A 15,930-nucleotide genomic window follows, 5' to 3' on the forward strand; every position below is an offset into this window, starting at 1 on the left:
CGAGATCTTACCTCGTGCGTGACAGGCGGGCGTTCTTTCCGGGCGCTATGGGAGGGCTCTGGCGTCCGGCATGGAGACGCTTTGCTTTTTGTGGCTGGCGCCGGACCCCTGCTGGGCCTCCGACCAGCTTTGCGGAGAGGGTAGAGCAGTGTCTCAAGCCAGGGAGGAGTGGGACAGAAGGTGCTGAGAGGGGACTGAGGCAGCTCGGAACATGGAGGCGCCCAAGCCTGACCCGAGACTTGGTGGTGCAGCCGCCCCGGCGACCGAAGAGCTCGAACCCTTACACGCGCGCTCAGGAGGAGGAATGGCGGCGGCGGAACAAGACCGTCCTCACGTACGTGGCCGCGACCGCCGTGGGCATGCTGGGGGCGTCCTACGCCGCCGTACCCCTGTATCGGCTCTATTGCCAGGTAGGGGCCGGCGCTGCCCACTGGGCGGTGTCACGTTGGAAGGGACGTCCGAAATGATTGCTCAGAGAGGAAACGGGCTCAGAAAGGTGACTTGTCCAAGGTCACCAAAAAAGTTAGCTGCAAAGCTTTGAATAGAACCCACTCCCCTACAGTGATCGTACTTAGGTACATGGGAAAGCGCTCGACCTCTGACGTACACCTCATCAGAAGTGTCCGCCGCCTGTACGCTTAAATCCAGCCTTACTCTCTGCTGCTTACACACGCGCCTGTTTTAAAAGTGTAGTTATATTAATACATTCATTCTGTGAACCGCATGGTTTATGTGCGAAGGTTAACCCTGGATATGGGACCGTGTTACTTGTGCTTACCCTGAGAGTAGCTTTTTATCTATACCGAGGGACCTGAATTGGGTCTTTGAGCTGTAATGTGCTTGCCCTGGGCTCCTTTTTAGATCAGTAACTAAATCGTTTTCAAAGTGTGGTCCTGCGGACCAGCACCTTAACGTCACCTGGAAACTTGAGTGCAAAATCTTGGGCCTAGCTCCTGAATCAGGAACTCTGGGGGCAGGGCCCAGCAATTTGTAGTTTGATAAGTCCTCCAGCTGATTTTGATGCAAACTGGTTTTTTGATAACCATTGGCAAAGTCAAACCTCACCTATTTCTGAAGTAGTAATTTGCTGCTTTGGCTGGGCATTAGGATCACCAGTGAAGCTTGTTAAAATGTCAGGGCTCTCCTGCTCCCAGAGACTCTGATTAGGTCTGGGTAGGGCCCAGAAATTTGGTTAAAAAACATGCTATAAGTGAGAGCTACATACCAGGTTCATTAGTGTTTGAGAGTCGTTCCCAGTCTTTGTTGTATGTGGGAGTCACCTGGGGAACTTTTTAAAATCCTGAAACCCAGATCATGTCCCTGTCCAATTAAATGAGAATGTTTTAGAGTGGGAGTCAGGCATTAGTAATATTTTAGAGTTCTCAGAATCTTTGATTTTGCTGCTGTTAATGCCTGGCTTACTTCTCCCGAGTTTATGGATATTAACTTGCCTTTATAGGGTGTGTTTATTGATTTGGAGAAACATTGATCTGTTGTCTCCTGTACTGCGTGGGGATGGAACCTGGGATCTTTTGGTGTCCAGGACTGCGCTGCAACCAACTTAGCACCCAGCCAGGGCGCATTTTTTATGATGACTGAAACAGGTCAAAAAGACTTTTCGGTCTCATATCAGCATTGATGTGGGAGAAAGTGCAGTTGCTTGATATCTAGAGGATGAGTGGAGACTGTGAAAGTTTTCATCAGTGGCCAGCCTCAAACAAGCTCGAATCCCCAAACTACCAGCTGGTGAAATAAGTGGAACTGAATCGAAAACAGTATACTCCTAGATCTCCGCACACCTCGTGGGGATGGGGAGGTCAATTTTATTCCTCAGGGAGTGTTTAGTCATGCCTAGAGACAGTTTTTGATTGTCACACCTGAAGGTAAGGGAGGGTGCTACTGGTACCTGGTGGGTGGAGGCTAGGGATGCTTCTCAACATCTGACACTGAACAGGACAGACGACGTCACCCCTCAAAAAAAAATTATCCAACCCAAAATGTCATTAGTGCCAAGATTGAGAAATCCTGCCCCAAACTGAGTAAATGACAATATTTTGTGCGGGTGTGTGCAGGGCAGAAAAGAAGTTGTAATTTGTGATCTTAAACTTAAGTCACAGTTTGATGTTAAATAGTGACATTTCCAAAAGAGCATCTTTTTCCCTTCTGGAATCAGAACTTTAGAGGCAAAAATAAGGGATTATATAAACTAACACAGTAACCTCATTTTATGAATACGAAATGTGGAGCACAAAGAAAGTAAGATGTATTTAGTTCTTGGAGTTTGTTAGTAGCAGAGCTAGACTAGAGACTAGGACATACTTTCTTTTCAGTGCCCTTTTCTATTCCTGTTTAATTTATCTAATTATTAGCCTATAAATTTAAACAATCTATATTTCAAGACTGCCTGTCAGAGAGAATACATTTAAGGGATCTATATTCAGGTGACTCAAATTCCTCAGGAAAAAAAGTTATATTTTAAAACTTAAGCATCGTAGCCCTCTTGGGCAGAAGAATATACTTATCTATTAAGGATAAATAAAGGTTTGCCCTCTGATGCATATTTCTGGGGTATAATGTAATTTGATAATGTTGCATGGCAGTCAAGTGAAGCTAGCTGACTTGTGTAACAGGCAGAAGATAGTAGTAATTATATTTGGCTGTGAGTCTTCCCCTAGCCTGAAATTTGGTATTTTTTTCCTAGTATAGTAACAGATTAATCCGGAGACCAGAATTCTGGCAACCTCATGCATCAGAAGAGTGATGGCCCTGGAAGTAAGATTCTTTTTTAAAGCATCTCTGATGATAAAGGAAATAATGACAGCGAAGATAGGGAAGAAGTGTCATACACAGATTGTTCTGGTGCCTTGTGATTAGTTGATTCAGCAGCCAGAGGAATCAAGTTCTCCTAACTGATGGATGACTGTAAAAGCTGTACTGTACCCAAAATACAGAAAAAAATGACAAAAACATTTACCAACACAGGAAAATACTTCTGCTACTTGAGAAAAGCAGACTGCAGAACTGAAGCTTCACTAAGGACCACATAGGAATGTGAAAAATGGAATTATTTGAATAGTTTTACTGAAGTGACAGGATTGTGGGTACATTTTATTTCTATTAATACTAGCTGATATGAAGTACTAGCAGGAAAGTAGGCTAAATGAAAAACTAAATATTCTGAGCTGTACTACCAGTGCAAAGTCTGCTGTCTTCCAAATAACTCATTTTTGATATCACATAACCAAGAGATTACAGATAAAAAAAAGACTTTAACAAATACAGGCTCCTTGACATACCCAAAGTGGTTAAATCATTGACATGTTCATAGGAAACAGTCAGTGATATATATAAACTTAGCTTCTAAACAGTTTTTAAAATGTTTCTATCCAATAAATAGGTCATCAGCACCTAAAAATATTTAACCTGTTACACTTTTTTTCCTAGACAACGGGACTTGGAGGGTCAGTCACAGCAGGTCATGGGTCAGACCAGATTGAAAACATGGTGCCTGTCAAGGATCGCATCATTAAAGTCACCTTCAATGCAGACGTGCATGCGAGTCTCCAGTGGAACTTTAGGCCCCAGCAAACGGAAATATATGTGAGTGTTTTGGTGTAAAAAGATTTTCCGTGTAGAAATTTTTTATCACCTAAACTGTTTCAGTTTAGGAAACACTGATCTAACACTTATCATTTCAGAATACTGACAGACTACATTACTGTAACTTTATTTCCACAGATTATTTTTTGATAGCACCCTACAGGTAATGAACAGAACATACTTTAACTTTTCAGTTGCATGGTACTATATAGTAAAAGGCAGTTTGGAACAGTGGAAAAGGTCGTGTTTTTATGAGAATCATATTAAGAGTTCACTGAAAAGTTCTCCAGTCTGTACTGATCTTTAGAGCAGTAGCTGTTATATAGTTAAACTTTTCCTCAAGTATAAATTATTGGATAGGAAAAATGTTGAAAATTATTGCCTATAATAGAAAAGTAAGCCCTGGCTGGTGTGGCTCAGTGGATTGAGTGCCAGCCTGCGAACCAGAGAGGCATGGGTTTGATTCCCAGTCGGGGCACATATCTGGGTTGTGGGCCAGGTCCCCATTGGGGGCATGAGAGAGGCAACCACACATTGATGTTTCTCTCCTTCTCTTTCTCCCTTTTTTCCCCTCTGTCTGAAAATAAATAAAATCTTTTTAAAAATCTTGAAAAAAAAGTTTACTAATTTACATCAAAAGTCTCCCTGTTTCTTAAAATATAAATTTTGAGGACCTTTGCAGTAACTATACTAGTCATGTTCTACTTCAGCAAGACTATACCTAGAAGGTTTCCTAAAATCTTAACCAACTGGAATTTGGGAGGGTTTACTGAAATTCTTTCTCGACTTGAGGAATAGCCAGAAAAGCTTAATTGTAACTCGTGCTGGAAAACCCTTATTAGTGCTTTCCCAGGTTAGTAAATAAACATGGTTGAGTCTCTTCATCGATTGAGGATTTTTTAGGTTATGATTTTGAATATTAGTTCCAATCATATAGTAGTAAATAAGGTATCAGTGGCTGAATTGATAACAAGTGACAGAAATTGATTTTTTAAGCCTCACAACTTTTTCTCTCAAAAATTATTAGTGCTTTTTGGTTAAATAAAAATTCTGTTCAGCCAGTTTTTCTCTGGTTATGAGTTTAATTTACTCTGTAAGCTAAGTTTAATGTTGGTAACCCTTTGCAAAGAATTTTTAGTCAGTCATAATGATATTTAGGAATAAGTGTTAAGAAACTAGGTTTGAGAAGTGATGTCTTTGAAAGCATTTTAAATTAATTTACAGATCATTGCTTAAAGACTCAGATATATAAGAGGACAATGCGTAACTATGCGTAGTTGAACCTTGGTTCTTCACTGATATCTACAAGTGTGAAATGTGAAAAATCAGACGTTCATGGATAGTAATCACTATTTTGCTGACTCGTAACATTAGTTTAGATTAGGTATTATGGTCTGATGGTTATGGAAAATAATAGGACTAATTGAGATTTTAAGTACTGACAGTGTATATGTATTTTTAAAAACAGGTAGTGCCTGGAGAAACTGCACTGGCGTTTTATAAAGCTAAGAACCCTACTGACAAACCAGTAATTGGGATTTCTACATACAACGTTGTACCATTTGAAGCTGGACAGTATTTCAATAAAATACAGGTACAAATAAATGCAAACAATAGAATATCATAAAAGTACAAAAAAACTGTGTAGTACTACATTTACTACAGTGTTTTAGTAGGTAGTGATTTCTGAAAACTCTTCTAAACCTCAAACTGTTTTTTTCATTGCTTATAACAGCTGTGTAGAGGTTTAGAGCCAAACCAAATGGAAACCTGCTTTGAGATTGGAATTTGTTGGTTCTCAACCCTTAAAGCAGAACTCATTCTGAAATGAAAAGATACTGTGCTGTTTTCCCGTCAGAGATCTTAAAGATTATGTTTAACAGTATGCTTATGAAAGCCAAGAAATGCACCATTAGTTTCTATTACAACAGAATGGAAATATTAATAAACAAATGCCTTTCTATAACTTCTAGTGCTTCTGTTTCGAAGAACAACGGCTTAATCCACAAGAAGAAGTAGATATGCCAGTGTTTTTCTACATCGATCCTGAATTTGCTGAGGATCCAAGAATGGTGAACGTTGATCTCATCACTCTTTCTTACACATTTTTTGAAGCGAAGGAGGGTCACACGTTGCCACTTCCAGGCTATAATGGAAGTCAGCAGCTAAGTCCTGCTTCAAGTTTGTGATTTTTGAAAAATCATGTATCTTCTCAGAAGAGAAACATTCTACAATAATATATTCCGTGATACTTTATGCTATTTTAAATATGTAGTGACTTTTTCCCTGACAGATTTGCCCTACTTAAAATAGAGAACAGGTTCATCTTTTTATCATAAGGAATCCACATGCCTAGTTAGAATGTATGACTGTTCAAAACCATACTTCGCTAAGCAGTATTAAAAAGAAACTGCTTTGTTTCATGAATATGTAGGCATACACTTGATGGTTCAGCTTAATTCATTGGTCCCCTTCCAAATGATTAGAACTTCATACTTGTTAGCAATAATTTTTTTTAATGCCTAAGTGTTGTCTGAGGCTGTAGGTCAGAACTTCTGACTGTATCTCTAAAACAGTAGGTTGCTGCTTTTCCCCCCCATTGTACATAGTCACTATTTTAAAAAGTCAAAATGGAAGAGGAATCACTAAGTCCTAACAGTTTGCCCAAAGATTGTATTTTGATTTCAGATGCGACTGTTTTTCCTTTAAGATCTAGGGCAATATACATTCAAAGTACTGAATAATTTGAAATTTTGGTATCATGAAAATGCAAGTACCTATTAGGCTTCTAATATTTCGTGTGATAGTTCCGAGTCCCCCAATGCTGAAATGTAAGTGTGGGAAATGTGGAGATTCCTGACATCAGAAGTTCCATAATGAACAAACTCTGTAAAAAGATGTATTAACTTGTTTTAATAGTAATTTTTCATTGTAATTTATGACATAAATGAATGTATAATTTATTCTGAATATTTTCCAGTGGTCTTTGTTCCAAATAGAAATATTGAATTTTAGTAAAAAAGAAAAAAGAGAACATTTAGTATTATAAAGAATCGTATTTAAAGGCAACTCGATGTAGCGTTTGGTGACTTCTTCAGGGTACCTGAAATATAAACTACAATATTAAGGTTTTTTTACAATTCGTAATTCTAAACAAGAATATTATTTATAAAGAAGTGCAAATAGACTTTTATATTTAACTTCAGTTAAATGAAGGCACTCACTATTCTTGAATAGTATATTTAGTCTCTCACATTTCATGCTTACATCTATTCAGAATTATTTTGTAATAAAAAGTATTCATCTACTCTCATCACAGCCATGAGATGATTTCTGAAGGTAGGAAAGCCTGTGAAACAGTAAGTTGCTCCAGTTAACCTGGTTGGCCTCCGCACAATGAATTTTTCTCCTGTTTAAGTTTTAAGTGAATATATGTTAAAACCAAATTCTTATGAGAGAGCATGAACTGTTACTCTTCTGTTTAACTCTCACTATTGCAGAGGAGAAATGCTCCATCATGGTTTTGATGTGTGGGTAGGTCTTCTGGGCCTCAGAGCTGGACAGGGTCTACCTTTTAGAGAGTTGTTACTCCTAATGCAGTTAGTGAGCTGGTCATTCACTTTCACCTGGAATAAACAGAACATAGTCAGCCACCCCCTACTTTCCTTGTCTTTCCCCATTCCTTGATAACAAGAGATCCACATATTAATAGAGGGAAAACAGGAATGTACTGTCTTCATTGTGGGGGTTGGTGAGGGGAATAAATAAGGTTAATAGATTATTAGTGGCCATGCATTTTTTAATAAATAAATGGGATGACTAGTATAGCAAATAGGAACAATCCAGGCCTCTCTGGGATAACAATGACTGGTTTCTCCCAGTCCCAGTTTACAGGCATTAGCTGCACATAAAAGATAAATGTCTGATTCCAGGGCTAAAGAGTTTTTATTGATCATCTGTTTTTGTTGGCATTAATATTTCTACATATAAACAAACTTCTGCATTTCCAAAATTTATTATTTTTAGTTAACAAGGTCACAGAGAATGTATTTCATTTGATTTGGAGGAACCTGTATAACAACATTTCATTCATCACAGTGTCAAAGACTCGGGTGGCCCTTACAAAATGTAAATACTAGAGAGAGAAAGTGATAATTACACTGAAATCCCATAGAATGTGGAATGAAGGTTATGTAAGTGGAAGTCTTTACCTCAACAGTCACTGTGATTTTGAGTGCCTTTGTGGTGAGGAGCATCAATTTCTTCATATGTAGCTCTGAAACAAACAAGCCATCATTGCAAAAGGGTTACATATCAGTTCCAAAGGACTATTTTGGCTTTTAACTTTAACTAAAACTCAGGTGCCCTTAGCTGTTCAGGCTGTATAAGTGAATAAAAACAAAAATTTATGCCCTAAATCTTACACTAAAACTTTCTTAGATCCTAGGTGCAATTCCTGTGCATCTTTAAAATATGTATATTGTATAATCAATTCATTTTAATTGTGATTTAATAAAAAATATGGCTAAAATCTAGACAGTTTGCTTCTGCTTTAAAAAAAATGAGGTTGGTGTATCTCTCAACAAAATGCCCCTTTCCACTCTTGGAAAGTGAATAAAACCTTTTCTCTCTGCAAAAACAAAAAAAGGAAAAATTGTTCACCTTTCCCTGGTTTTAAAACATTAAAAAAAAAAGAAAATATATAGATACCTAACAGTTCTCAAAAAAAAAAGAAAGGTTAGCCTCATTTGTCCTTAAATAGATTGTCAATTTCCCCCCAAATTTAAATGCAATAAATATAATAAATAGAAAAACGACTTCATGAATAAATGTTCGAATTAAAAAAAAAATTTTTAAATATACTGAGTACAGCCTATTTAACCTGTGTTTTTACAGTCCAACCTCCTGAGCCACCTTTAGCTTCAGTCATCTTTGTACTTTATATATAATAATTTTTGTATGACATCTTTCATACAGTTCTTTGTATCTGTCATATCTGTGGCTGGAAAATATGTCTATAAACATGACATTCATATGATACAGTAATACATAGCTGAAGAAAAATCTCATAAAAATCACAGCACTGTGAAGCCTCGCTCATCAACAGCATGAGGCCCCACCATAGTCCAGATAGTATTAAGTTTCCCTCCACTGTTTCAACCTCCTTCACTTTCAAGTCTCTGATATCCCTATCAGTGAGTCAGAAACCCCACTTCTTAATAAATTAAATGCCTTGATTTTGGAAACTTCCTCCTCTTCCCATCACTGAGTCTTCAAGTTTGTTTTCATCTGCATCATCATCTACTGTGACCCCATCTAACCCTGACTTCTCAAACACTGAACTTCCTTTGGTTGTCCCCCTTCCGTAACTGAATCTCAAACCTCTCCCTGTCTACTGGGTCTTACCCCTGAGCATTCACAGATGCTCCAGCATCAACAGTACGGTCCTCAATCCCCTGTCAGTGACCCTCTGGCTGCCAAACCACTTTCCAGCATCCCTTCGTGTTGAAGTTTCTAGTGTCATCTGCACTTACTGTTGCTACTCCACTCTTACTTATCAGTGCACTGACGTTTGGCCTCTGTCCCCATCCATCCATCAATGTGGCTGTTACTAAAATCACAAACAATTTCCTCTTACGTAATCCATCATCTAGTTTTCAATCTTCATTTTCCTTGCCCTGTCAGTGATGTTCATCATAGTCGTGCACTCCCTCTCTCTTTGGTTTCCAAATTGCAAGTTCCACATTTGCTAATAGGTTCCCTGTTGCTCTCTCTGCTCTTGGCTGTGGCTTTTCCATTCCCTTGAAGGTGCCAAACCTCTTCTCAGAGCCCTTGTACCAGCTGTTCCCCTGGGCCTCCAACACTGATTCCTAAACTTGTCACTTGACTCAAAAAACAATTACAGCTCTCAACTTTAATGTCACTTCATTAAGCTTTCTCTAATGCTCATGTAAATTAGTTCTTCCTGTTATACACGATATCAAGACACTGTATTATTTCATACCATTCATACCTATTGTAAATACATGTTTGCCTGCTGATTTAATGTCTGCCTCCACACTAGATTTAACCTCCTTGAGGACAGGGAGTGTGTTCTTGTTCAACGTGATAAATTAGGCCTTCATTGTTGTCAATGTTCAGTGCATTTGTTGAATGAATCGTGTGTGTGTGTGTGTGTGTGTGTGTGTGTGTGTATGTATATATCCTCATAAATACTGTTCTGAAATTCTTAACCTGGGGTTCATGGACAACCAGTGACGGGAAAATCTCAAGACTTCTCTGCAAGATTTTGGGCTTCTCCTGAGAAGTTCCTTGGATTTCATGCGACTTTCAAAGGAATGGAGATATACTTACCCCTGGAGAAAGGAAGAACTACAGAATTCCTAAGCCTCATTTCTCCAGCTTTTAACTGCGTCTCACCTTTAATATCTGTTGCACTGTCATATGTACTTATAACAGCCTCCTAAGTAACTAGAATTTAATCAGGTTTCCCAGTTCCTATTTGCATAACAGAAACAGATAAAAAAACCCCACAAAAAACAGTTTCTGGACAGCATACCTACTTTAACCGATTTCTAATTCCTTAAACACTAATACATTCAGTGATATTTTATCAGGCAGAAGGACCCAGGGAAATTTCAAATCCTGTTAGGAAAAAATACTTAATGAGCACCTAAGCCTATTAAGATTTATCCATTAATTATTCCTAAATGGATTGGTATACACTGAGGGTTTAAACCAGGCGTTGAAACCTCAAATGCCTACACAGTGCCAGGGAGGTCGAATGAACAGGTGGAGGGGCCTAGTGGAGGGGGCCTGGTGGGCGGCAGAACCCGCCTAATCTTAAGGAGGCAGCCACTCCTCAGCCCCAGCCTATGGCTAGCGTGTAAAAATGCAGTCCTAGCATCTAAAAGCATCCAGAGGTCCAAGTAGTCTTTTTTTTTTTAATGTCCCAGTGCGTAACTGCTGGCAATTAATTTTAAAATGCATTATTTTAAATTCTGCACAGGTTCAACAAAACACAGCTGTCAGCAAAGATACTGCCTGCAGGCTGCCAGTTTCTGAACAGTGATTTCCATAAACTTGCTTCATCATTCTTAATGATTTGGGGGGCAACCTTCAGTCAATCAAAGTATATTAAAGCTCTAATGAACCTTCGATATATACACTTGACTAATAGGAACTCATAAAATAACAGTGCTTTAAGGATTTCAACTTATTTTTACGCGAATACTTTATTAATCTATTTTAAGCACGTTATAGTCATATGTAGTAAAAACTAAAAAGTTTTTACATGAGATTTTTGGGGATTAGGAGTCAAAGAATAGCTAAAATATGCCACCCATGTGGTGTTGCTGTGTCGTTAATCACTGACTAGTGCCCTTCTCGGGCTGGGGACAACCTGCCTTTCTGCCAGGGCGTCTACGAGGAGTCCATTAATGCACATGACGGTTCCAGTGATTTCTTAATGTGCAACCCCAGCCTTTTTATTTTTCACTCACAAGGCTAAGAATGGTAAGACCATTAAGAGCAACAGCTTCCACAAAACCTCATAAGTCATTTTTAATAAGGTCATCAATTTGTGCCAAGACCTAAACAAAGCTAAATGTATAGGCAGGCCCTGTTAGCTCTGCTACCACAGGGAACCTAGACAAAAAAATAAGTTAATCATTATGTAAATGACTTACTCTGTAGTGACGGCAGGAGCTAAGGGATCAAACTCCATTACCTCGAAGTAATTGGGTGGCTGGAGATCATTCTTTGCCATGGCTTTAGGCAAAAAAGAAAATAAAGGTAGTAAACACACATTGTGCTTTTTGAGGAAATATGCACAATTAGTATCCTCTTTATGATTCAGATTTCAAACATAAGATACTGACAGACACTGACAACCAAAAACAAATACACTGGTGTTCTAATACCACTCCCATGTGCAGCAAACCTCCATAACAAAATGATTTCAAACTTCAACTAAAGGTTCATTTTCCCTCAGTGCTCAAAATTCAATATTCAGCACAATGCGAGCCTTTTTTACAACTTCCTAATGTCATTCTTAATGGTATTTTTCCTGAGTTTACATCATGGAACTGAAAAACGCAAATACACTCCTCTCATTTTTCCTCTATATGTTTATTTTCAATTACCAATAAATCTCCGGCAGACTCATTTATTCTCACAATTTTTCCTTATGCAAACGATAGCATCTTGAGTACCTGGATGATTGCCAGGCAAGGCTGGCCGCCTCTGGTTAGATGGTGTGGTTGGAGTGGTCTGCAGACTCACTGGGTGTAGTAATGTTGTATTTAAATAGTCTGGAACCTGAAACAAGAAAGTGCATATTCACATAAACATTCTACACTGCTGCTGTTGTTGTTGTTATTATTATTATTATTTAGATTCCTAAGCTTTCAAGTGGCACTATTCCACGAATCATATACTCTACTGGACAAGAAGTAGTACTTACGAACTATTTAGTTTTTTAGTTAATAACCACTTATACAATTGACTGCTTTTCTGTCTGGCTTTGTGCCCATTGCACCTCATTCCCATGTAAAATTAAAAAAAAATAGATGTTTGCTTTAAAAAAATAAAAGCAAGAATCTATAGCTCAATCCAGATTCTGTTGTTTTACACTAAATATAAAATCTCAGCCTCAAACAGGAAAAAAAATTATCTTCACCCCATAGAAAGGTATAAAGTGATGGCATTTGAAAAGAACTAATAAAGATTAAAAGTCTCAATTAGAAATATCTTTCTTGCAATTTTCCTTATTTGTTGCATAAATATGTCCTGGGCACCTACTGGATGCCAGGCACTGTAAGTAGAGCAATAAATAAAATGCGGCAGACGATCAGCAAATGTACACAGATGTCGGATGGTAAGTCTTCTAAGGGAAAAGGGCAATTGGGCAGGAGAGACTGGGGTGGGCGGGGTGGCTACCACTTGGATCACAGTGGGTGGGGAATGCCTTCCCGCCGCAGACAGTGAGCGGAGCCCTGACTCTGGAGCTGCCCTGTGATGACCGGAGGCGCACTTGAGGTCACGTGTCCTGAAGCAGTGGAGGTCAGTGTGGCAGGAGTCGAGTGAGCCAAGGGAGGAGAGAGGGGAGAAGTGAGGTTGGCAAGGTAACGGAGCGGGGATCAGATCAGCATTCCAGGCTTTTACTTAATAAAATGGATCGAGGAGGAAAACCATGGATGGGTTTAGAGCAGGTAGGTGACATCACGTGACTTGACTTTTTAAGAAAGACAGCTCTGGTTTTTGAGACTAGGTTGTGTGGTGGCAGGTGGGAGTGGAGAGCGGGTGAAGGCTGAAGCTGTTGGGAACCGCCCTGACTGGTATCAGAGGCTGAAACTCCCGCCTAGCTAAGGCTAAGGGAACGCCCTTGGAACCGTAAGCCAGCAAGGAGACAAAAGCTCATCTCCCTGGCAGGAATGCTGCTTCTGCTGCTGAACCCCAAAAAGCTTGGTCGGTTAGCCAAAGACGGGTAAGATTCCCCACGGGGGAAACGACCTAAGCCAGGCACGATCACTTTGGGAGGCCCCCCCAAAGAAGGACTTGGGGGGCTGCAGCAAAAGGGGGTGATGGACCCTCGCTCCTCGGCTTTGACAAAGCCTGAGTTCTCAGCGTCTGGGAGAAAATCTCCTTATCTTTTGGTTGCCTTAGTTCCCTTGCTCCACCTAAGCCTAAAACAATGACAGGGTGGTGCAGCTCGGTACTGAGAAGTGCGGATTCCCTGGGTGATCAGGCCTAAGGAAGAACATGTAAATTACTGTGAAACCTTCTTTGTTCAGAATGCTCTCAGTTGAATGAGAAGGGTCTTAGGAGGAAGCTAGTTTGTTCCTCAGTCTTACAGCTCTTTGACCCCCAACTCAATAGACCGGCAGAGTTCTTTGTTTTCTATAGTTCCTTACTTCCCCTAATGAGTATTGTACTTTACCTGAGTTATTATGTAGCATGAGCCTAATAAAAGCAGGTATGGACGGTAAATCAGCGCGCTCCCCACTAGGGGGGGTGGCCATTCTGTCCCTACTTCCCCACAGAAACTAGTTTGTCTCTGTGCATGTGTTGTTTTTTCTCGCGTGTTTACTGTCGAGCCATCCACAGCGTTCCGTGGTCACTGCTGGCCGGTGACCCACGCGCAACATGAAGCAGGGCAGCCCTTAGGAAACCACTGCAGCATCCACCTGGTGGCTTAGCCTGGGGTGTGCACGTGAAGGTAATGTACAGTGCAGGAAACGGAGCAGCCAAAGAACTTACATGCATGACCCGTGGATATGAACAGTGGTGTGGGGATTGCCTGGGGCGGGGGGGGTGCTGGGTGGAGACGAGGCAAAGGGGGAAAATTGGGACAACCCTAATAGCATAATCAATAAAAGACAATTTACAAAAAGAGAGAGTGGCTGGGATAATGGATATACTTTGAAGGTAAAGGGTAAAAATATAGAGGGTCAAGCACTACTTTCCAAGGTTTTTGACCTGAGCAACTGAAATAGTGGTGTGGTCATTTGCTGAGGAGGAAAAGACGGCAGAAAGGGCAGGTTGGAAGCTCGGGCTGGGATGAAAGTGAAGGAGATGAGAAAAGATCCGGAAAGAGTGGCGCCCAACAGCCATATATGCCAAAGAGGAGGAAGTAAGTGATGTCATCACGGGCTGCTGACAAATCGGGTAAGAGGAGGACTGAAAACTGCAGTACTAGATTCAGCAGTGAGGTCACTGCTGACCTCATTAAGAGGGTAGAGTGGTGACAACCTGTGAAGTTTGTCAAAGGACCGGAACCAAGAAGTAGGGGCAACAAATACGAACAACACTAGAGGAATTCTGGTCCTTTGTCATCCTTCTAACAGAAGGGAGATGCAACTTGTTTATCTTAAAAGATTTAAAAGACTTTGTCTGACTTATTTCACTTAGTGTAATACCCTGTAGTTCCACTCATGTTGTCGCAAAGGTGAGATTTCATTCTTTTTTTTACAGGTATGTAATTTTCCATGGCGTAAATGTACCACTTCCTCTTTATCTATTCATCTATAAATAAGTCAGACAGAAAGAAGACAAATACCATATGCTTTCACTTATATATGAAATCTAAACAACAAGCGAAAGAAACAAACTCAGATTCAGAGAACATTTTGATGGTAGCCAGAAGGAAGGGATGGGTGAAAAGGGGGAGGGGACTAGGAAGTACAAATTGCCAATTGCACCAACAGTCATGGAGATGTAAAGTACAGCATAGGGACGTTGGTCAATAATGCTGTAATTACTACATATGGTGTCAGACGGGTACCAGACTTAATCAGGGCGATCGATCACCTTGTAAGTTAAAGAAATGTCTACTCACTATGTTGTATATCTGAAACAAATATAATATTGTATGTCAACTGTAATGTAGAAAATTAAAAGAGTAAACAATAAGGAAAAGCCCTAACAAGGGCTATATCAATACATTATAAATACAAGGCAACAATGAGAAGAACATTAGAATTAATGACCAGGAGTTCCTTTTTGGCCATGCTAATCTGACTAGGCGCACTGCCAGTGAAGGGTTCATCACTTACGCTCTCGTATGTATGATCTGTGGCGAGGTTTTGGCCGGTCCTTTGGGCAGACCTAGGATAGTGTGATAACACAGCATGATTACCCTACAGTGAGAACACAAATGCAAAAAGTAAGGAGACTTTCCTGGTCTAAAAACAAGAAGTATAATGTACCTTCAGACTGTACAAAAGTATTAATTTTAAAAAACAATCCCAGCTGGTTTTGGTGCCCACCAGGTCATGATGCCCAGGTACCAAAGAGAGAAAAGACAGCATTGTCCCTTGGCAGTGGGGGCCCTGGGACTCTGAAGTATGCATAGGCACTAGTAAGAACAGAGCCTTCGGTCTTTCTGTCCTAGCAGCTACCGCACTATCCTTTCCCAAAGGATGAGAGGTGATGCAGAGCAGGGACTGGGAAGGAAGTGGGAGCGTTCTGGTTCTGGGTAAGTTGGAGGAAACACACTTTGTCTTGCCTCTCCCACTAAATGCACCTAGAATACCTGGACAGAATGGATGCATGGGGCAACTATTTGAGCCTGTGAATGTCACCTCATTTGGATAAAGGGTCTCTGCAGATGTATTTAAGTTAAGGAGTCTAAGACGACGACAATATCATTCTGCGTTATTCAAAGGGGCCCTACTCTGCAATGACAAGCGAGCTTGAGAGAGAAAAGCAGTGAAGATTTTAGACAGGAGAGGGAAGTGTGCAGGTGGAGGCAGAAGGCGGAGTGGTGTGGAACCAAGCCAAGGAGTGCCAATGGTCGCCAGAGTATGAAAGGGACAGAGAATGGCTTTT

At 40.3% G+C, this 15,930-nt stretch overlaps 3 protein-coding genes across 5 annotated transcripts in view; 1 reads left to right on the forward strand and 2 right to left on the reverse strand.

The window, feature by feature from the left end:
* Positions 1-93, reverse strand: part of STXBP4 (syntaxin binding protein 4) — a 139,579-nt gene extending 139,486 nt beyond the window's left edge. Inside the window, exon 1 of the mRNA XM_045835735.1 lies at positions 12-93. The gene's annotated coding sequence lies outside the window, so the exon portion shown is untranslated. The remainder of the gene's footprint in view (positions 1-11) is intronic.
* Positions 13-6,570, forward strand: LOC123816675 (cytochrome c oxidase assembly protein COX11, mitochondrial). Its single transcript, XM_045835749.1, has 4 exons — positions 13-410; positions 3,445-3,600; positions 5,069-5,194; positions 5,574-6,570. Exons 1-4 carry the CDS (start codon positions 48-50, stop codon positions 5,787-5,789), a joined length of 861 nt encoding a protein of 286 aa, XP_045691705.1. The 5' UTR covers positions 13-47; the 3' UTR covers positions 5,790-6,570.
* The window catches only part of TOM1L1 (target of myb1 like 1 membrane trafficking protein), a 48,641-nt gene continuing 39,204 nt past the window's right edge, over positions 6,494-15,930 (reverse strand). For 2 of the 3 annotated variants that reach the window (XM_045835746.1, XM_045835748.1), the window contains 5 exons: positions 15,156-15,207; positions 11,814-11,919; positions 11,289-11,370; positions 7,812-7,876; positions 6,494-7,226 (listed from right to left, as the gene is read on the reverse strand). In XM_045835746.1, the coding sequence (XP_045691702.1) occupies positions 7,813-7,876; positions 11,289-11,370; positions 11,814-11,919; positions 15,156-15,207 (304 nt within the window). In that variant the 3' untranslated portion in view covers positions 6,494-7,226; position 7,812. Of the gene's footprint in view, positions 7,877-11,288; positions 11,371-11,813; positions 11,920-15,155; positions 15,208-15,930 lie in introns of all 3 variants that reach the window. The other variant, XM_045835747.1, reaches the window with a different exon arrangement.

Source organism: Phyllostomus hastatus, unplaced genomic scaffold (genome assembly GCF_019186645.2).
Source record: "Phyllostomus hastatus isolate PE091 unplaced genomic scaffold, TTU_PhHast_1.1 phas_contig_210, whole genome shotgun sequence".
In the NCBI taxonomy this organism is placed as follows: domain Eukaryota; kingdom Metazoa; phylum Chordata; class Mammalia; order Chiroptera; family Phyllostomidae; genus Phyllostomus; species Phyllostomus hastatus.